Raw genomic sequence first — 6,000 nt, 5'->3', positions numbered from 1 at the left:
AGGAGGAGAAGAGGAGGCAGCAGAGCAACACCCGAGCCCAGCCGGGACCGTCCCGGGTCGGGCAGGCGGCCGGGAGCGGCGCGCTAGCCGAGTGCTGCGGCGCCCCCTCGCGGCCAGGCTGCGGTAGCGTTCCCGGGGGCGGGCGCCGCCGCACGCGGCCGCGGGTCTGCACAGGAGCGTCGGGGCGCGCCGGGCGGGAACAAAGGGGTCGGACCGGCTCGGCAGCCGGGAGAGCGCGGTTGTGAGAAGGGGGTGTGGGCGGCGGCGGGAGGAGGGTCGCCGAACTGCCGCCGCTCCGCAGAACGTGAGCGGCGCTCGCTGGCGGCGGCAGCCCGCCCCTCGCCGCATGGCAGCTCGGTGAGGGAGGAGCGGGCGAGGGTCCGGCGCTGCCCGGAAGCCGCGGCAGCAGCGCCCGCCGCCCCGGCCGGGATGCGCTCCGCTCGCCGCTGAAGGCGCAGCTCCGCCGCGATGCTCTCCCCGGAGCGCCACCGCCACCCCCGGCACCCTCCGCCGCCGCAGCCGCCGCCGCCGCCGCGCCTCCCGCCGCAGCCCAACCACGTCGTGGCCACCATCGAGAACCTGCCGGCCGAGGGCGGCGGCGCCGGGAGCGGCATCTCCGCGCCCTCCAACGGCGTGCGCCAGCGGATCAGGAAAGTGCTGAACAGGTGAGGCGAGGGCCGTGCCCGAGGAGCCGCCGGGGAGCGCGTGGGACCCGCGGGTGCCGTTCGGCGTCGCAAACGCGAAGGTGCCGAAGCCGCAGGGCGACGCGGCCGAACGCTGCGGCCGTCGTCGCGCGGCCGCTCCGGGCGCTCTCCTCTTTGCGGATTCCGCACCGCGTTCGGTCAGGTGCGAGTTTTCGCTCCCGAGCGGTGTCCAACCGGTTGCGCTTCTCCGCAAGGAGCCCTCGAGCTTCTGTCTGAAGGGCTGCTGCCCGGCGGGCCCTTCTTGCCGTGATGGGTGCGCTACGTGCGATGTCTTTGTGACCCTTTTAGTTTTGGGTACGCGCTTGCTACTCGGGAGCACCTCAGCTCTTCTGCTGGGTTTGGAGATGGAGCTCCCTGACTCTTCCAGGCTTTAAGCATTGGGAGTTGATCGACGTTACTGTCTTTGTTACAAATACCTGGAGCTGTTAGTCTGATGGCTCGCGGATCAGCGCAATTATGTGCAATTAATTACCTATTACCTTTCTAGGAGGACCTCAGAAGCATCGGTGAGGGAGGAGATATTTACTCCTTCTTAACGTTGAAAAACAGATGAAGCAAGTAAAAACTCTGAGAAACTCAAACGTTTTCTCAAACGTGCACATTTGCAACTCGTGGTGCCGTACAGCTCGCTGTGTTCCTCAGCCCCGTGCCTGCAGGGCTGCCCCGAGGTGCCTTGGGACAGGGAGCTCTTGAGGCAACAGCAAGTGTGTGAAGGTGTGGAGAGGGACCTGGTACAGCACTGCTGGTGATCTCACAGATACAAGGCTGGTGGTTTTGGGTTGACAAAAGGGGTTCAGGGGTTTCTCGTGCTCGTGTATGTTAGGTGTGACTCTCAGCTGTATATCACAAGTCAGGTCAGTGCTTGTTGGCATATATATATGAAGGAAGAGATGACATCTAGATATTTTTTGAAGGACACTGGCTCTGGTGGATGAAGTTCGTCTCTGTTCTGTGCAGTTCCCAGCACAGAGCTCCCCCTGCCCCAAGGAGCACTCTCTGTGGGCAGCAGCCCCATTGCTTCTTGGCCATTGCGTGCTTTTTTCCCTCCTCTGAAATATTTTTTTTTAAATGCATGGGGGAAAACTTGTTCTTGTGGAATACTAAGGCAGCCTTTTCTTTGTTTGAGAGAACCGTTGCCCTATCCTGAAATCTGTATGAAAGGAAATTTTGTCCAAGTGACGGTTCCTTCAAGAGAGGAAAACTAAGGAACTGGGGATTCTGCACTATGTAATGTCATGGCTTTTCTACAGTATTTCTGTTGGTACAATGAAATGAAACCTGACACACCGCTTATGTTTTTGTCTTCTATTAACACAATAGCATGTGTAAGGGAAAAGGAAGAAATATTGTATTGCATGTACAAAGACCCCTATTAGGGCCTGTAGTGATAGCAAGAGGGATAACTGTTTTTAAAGTGAAAGAGGGAGTACTTAGGCTTGATGTTAGGAAGAAATTCTGTACTCAGAGGGCAGTGAGGTGCTGGCATAGCTGCTCAGAGAAGCTGTGGGTGCCCCATCCCTGAAGGCCCTCAAGGCCAGGTTGGATGGGGCCCTGGGCAGCATGAGCTGGGGGGGCAGCCCTGCCTATGGCAGGGGTTGGGGCTGAGTGGGCTTTGAGGTCCCTTCCCACCCGAACAATTCTGATTCTAGGTAGAAGCCAAACACAAACCAATTTTTGGATTCTGCAGTTAGTGTTTTTCTACTAGTGGTGCTTTTTTTCCTGTGCTGCCTGTACTTTGTGAACACCATTTGCTTGAGAACTGTTTGTGGAAGGCTACCGACTGACTCCTTCAATTGAGCTAATGTGCTCCTGTTTTCTGCTAATGGGGATATTCCTAAGACCAACCAACAAGATAACAGGTTGAGGACAGCTGGGGTTGCCAGAAACCTATTTGCAATTGTTACAGTCAGAGAGGAAACAGCAGGAGAATGGGGCAGGTGCTGACAGAAACTGAGGACTGGTTCACTTCTACTATGTAGCAGTAGTTTAGTCACCTGGGCTCTCGGTACCTTCCAAAGCTTCCCTTAAAATTAGTTTTCAAGCTGTTCAGCTTCACCTTCCAGCTTCTGCTCACTGTTCACTCAGTGGTCCCAAAGTAACAGAAACACTGGAAGAGCCTCTTAGGAGTGCCTGAGAAAGAAGTAATTCAAGGAGAACAGCATTGGTTGACTTCAGAAATGCAATTTGGTAACTGGAGCAAATGCTGGCCAGAACTGAAGACCAAAGTGAAACGAAACTGAAGGGTCAGAATCAAGGAGAATTGGAGATGCTAAATGGGATTTACTGGAATAGTTTGGATGTCAGTTCTGAGCTGATGGTAATGGTGAGAAGGACCTGCTATGTTCTCAACAAGCTGTTACCCTTGAAGCCTGAGAGGATGGCTGAATGGCCATTTCATTAAGGGGGAACTGTGGTGAATACATACTGAAAATACATCCCAGGACCCGTGACTCACACCTGTGGTCTGTGAATCCCCACTGCCCTATACCTTTCTTGTGGTGTTTTGCTCAGCAGCTGTTCTTGACTGACTCTGTTCTGATATGTTGTATGGGAGGGAAGAAATTATTCTGGCTGTCTACTTGCTTGATTCCCTACTGCTTCTGGGAAGCCAGAATTGGACTCCACTAACCCATCTGCTTGTGGAAAGCCACCTAATGAGTGGTGACTCACCTGCCCCACGTTGCCTCCTACCTCCAACAGGAAGGAAGGAAAAGGGAAAAAATGCTGAATCGTAGGGGAACAGGCTGCTAACTGGTCTCTTGGGGGGCTTCTTGCAAATTATTTATCTGAGCGAGAGTCCAAAATAAGGTAACTGCTTATAGATGAACATTGACTCTGTAGTCCTACACACAAGGACAAGGAATGAAAAGAAAGTTCTTGCAAGAAAAATGAATGAATGTCTTTAGATACTGTGTCAATTTTTTTTCTACCGAGGACCATAACAAGCTGGATGGCATGGACACAACTCTGTGCTTGCCTGCTTCTGCCTTTTAGTACCTTCATGGGAAATAGTTGCCATAAAGTTTAACTATGGCTTATCTCATTGTTTCAAGGATATCTTTGCATGCTTGTTCTTGCTATTTGTAAATGGCGCTTTGCAGTTTTCAAAAGTTTCCTTAAATCATATCAGAATACTAAGGACATGATCAGTTTGCTGTCTGATAACAGCAAGAGCACAATCTCAGACCCGTGTCGCTTTTTCAGAGGCTTTGTGGGTGTGTTCTCTGCTCTCAGGAATGGTGAAGGCTTTTTTTTGGAACAATGTGAGTGTTCTTCTCTAACCATTTGTTCACTTTCTCAGATAAATTTTGGACCTGGATGTAAAACCAGTGTAGGTCTAATTACCACTACCTTTCCTAGAAGAAGGAAGAAAAAATAGCACTACTAATAAATATAATTCATTGAGCTAGGCAGTGATTTTATCAAGATGAACAAAATGCAACCAATAAAAGCAGTTTAGATAGGAATTGATTCTTCACGTCAGAAAGCCCAGGTGTTTATGTACAGTCTGAGTAAAGCTTCTGCCTTTTTAGTATGTCGCAAGACCAATTCATCCTCTGCAATGGAGCTGAGGAAGGATTTGGCCCAGTAGCTGACTTTCAGCTTGAACAGGTTGTAAGGCTACTGACTCCTCAGAGGTGAGAGCTATTTAAATTACACTGCAAGTTGTAAGAGCTGTAACCCAGCGATTTTTCTTCTTCTAATAGTGCATATTCACACAGTAAACCTGATAGAGCTGTGTACTAAAAAAGTGAAATTGAGGCAACATATTTAATTGCCCTAAAGCAGTACCATCTTTCTGTTAACTGATCAGAGTGACAAACAAATCAAATAATTTATGGCATTTTCTCCTTAGTGAAAAGCAAGTCAAGGAACAATTATTTCTGGAATTTCGGAATGAGTATTCATAACCTTCACTTGCTTCACTTTCTTCTTCAATCCAAAAAGGGCTGCCTTCCTTGGGGAAATTTGTTCTTAAAAAGTACAGATATCTCACAGAGTCCGCCCAGAATAACAGTAGCTGTAGAAGAAAATCTGAGCACAATTCAGACAGCTAACTCTCCTTTTAGGTAAGAATTTTTATACAATTTTGAAATGAGTCAAAGAAAATGAGTTCAGAGCACAGGTAAAGCAACAAGGGTTTTTTTTTTCTTGTACCTGTTATTTTCATTCTTTTTGGTGGGGGATAGGGGTGGGAGGTGATGTCTGCCCTTGGAATGCACCCTTTCAGAGCAGAACAGTGTAAAATCCAACCAGTAATATGTTGTCCAGTGTTTCATTTTCTCATTAGTTCATTTGTAATAACCACTTTAAAAGCAAGAGACTGATGTGGGTTAGCCATGTACCCAGTAATTTGGGTACATAAGGGAAATACCTTTGAAATCAGAAGAGATGATGCTTTTCCTTTTCCCCAAACAACTGATTTCAGTGAATGCATACTTATTGGCATGCCACGGCACGCTTTTAAGATGCTTTGATTTAGGAGTGAAGACGTGATAAAGCTTTCATATTGCTGCTGTAGCAGGTGCTGGAAGTCTGTCCAAGTACATGTCCAAGTGTTTGAGCGTGGTTTCATAGTTAATGTCCCCTGGCTCTGTTCCTTTTGCTTTTCTTTTGTTCCTGGGAATTTGTGCCTAATGAGATACGAGCCTTCTCAGTCCAGTCCTGAAATGAAGCATGGGGGTTGAAGGTGGCAAGCACTCTTTCAAATGAAATCAGAAGCCCACAGGATGATTGGGAAGAGACTTTTACTAGGAGGGGGTATTTGGCAGGGTGAAATACGTGAGTTTCATCTGTCTACCTGCATTCGGAAGGCCTACGCTTACTGGGTGCCTATTTGTGAGTGGGAATTTTTGACACTGGCTGTTCTGCAGGCTTTGGGAAGGGGTTACTGCCTCTTGAACCAGAGGGGTTTCAAAAGAGCAGTGCTGTAAATGGCTCCATAGAGAGAGCTGGAGGAATGGACAGAGTGGCTCTTATGGGATGGACAGAGCAGCTTTAATGTGCTAATGAGGGGAAGGCCAGATGCCAGCAGTGATCAGAAGGGTTCTTTGTGGCTCCCTCTCCTTTGGGATGGCTGGAGTCTCTGTCCTTATCGCTACTGTTTCTGCAGGCAGAGGGAAACACTGAGGCTATTACCGAGGTGTTCCCTTCCTTTAAGTCAGCAGATAGCCTTACAAATCAACACTTGAATACTGATTAGGGCTAATTACCAAGAAAGCAGAGGAAAATGAACTTGCTGAAGAAGCTGAGTTTAAAAAACTGCGAAAAAATCACACCCTCAAACCATGCAATG

General features: G+C 49.1%; 1 protein-coding gene across 1 annotated transcript in view; it reads left to right on the top strand.

The window, feature by feature from the left end:
• The first annotated feature begins 468 nt into the window (after positions 1-468).
• Positions 469-6,000, top strand: part of SLC35F1 (solute carrier family 35 member F1) — a 224,948-nt gene continuing 219,416 nt past the window's right edge. The window contains exon 1 of the mRNA XM_065734699.1: positions 469-665. Coding sequence (XP_065590771.1) covers positions 469-665 — 197 coding nt within the window. The remainder of the gene's footprint in view (positions 666-6,000) is intronic.

The sequence above is a fragment of the Cyrtonyx montezumae genome, unplaced genomic scaffold, assembly GCF_038088225.1.
Source record: "Cyrtonyx montezumae isolate F1298 unplaced genomic scaffold, pur_monq_1.0 scaffold_0, whole genome shotgun sequence".
NCBI lineage: Eukaryota > Metazoa > Chordata > Aves > Galliformes > Odontophoridae > Cyrtonyx > Cyrtonyx montezumae.
This window is presented reverse-complemented; position numbering and strand designations above follow the sequence as displayed.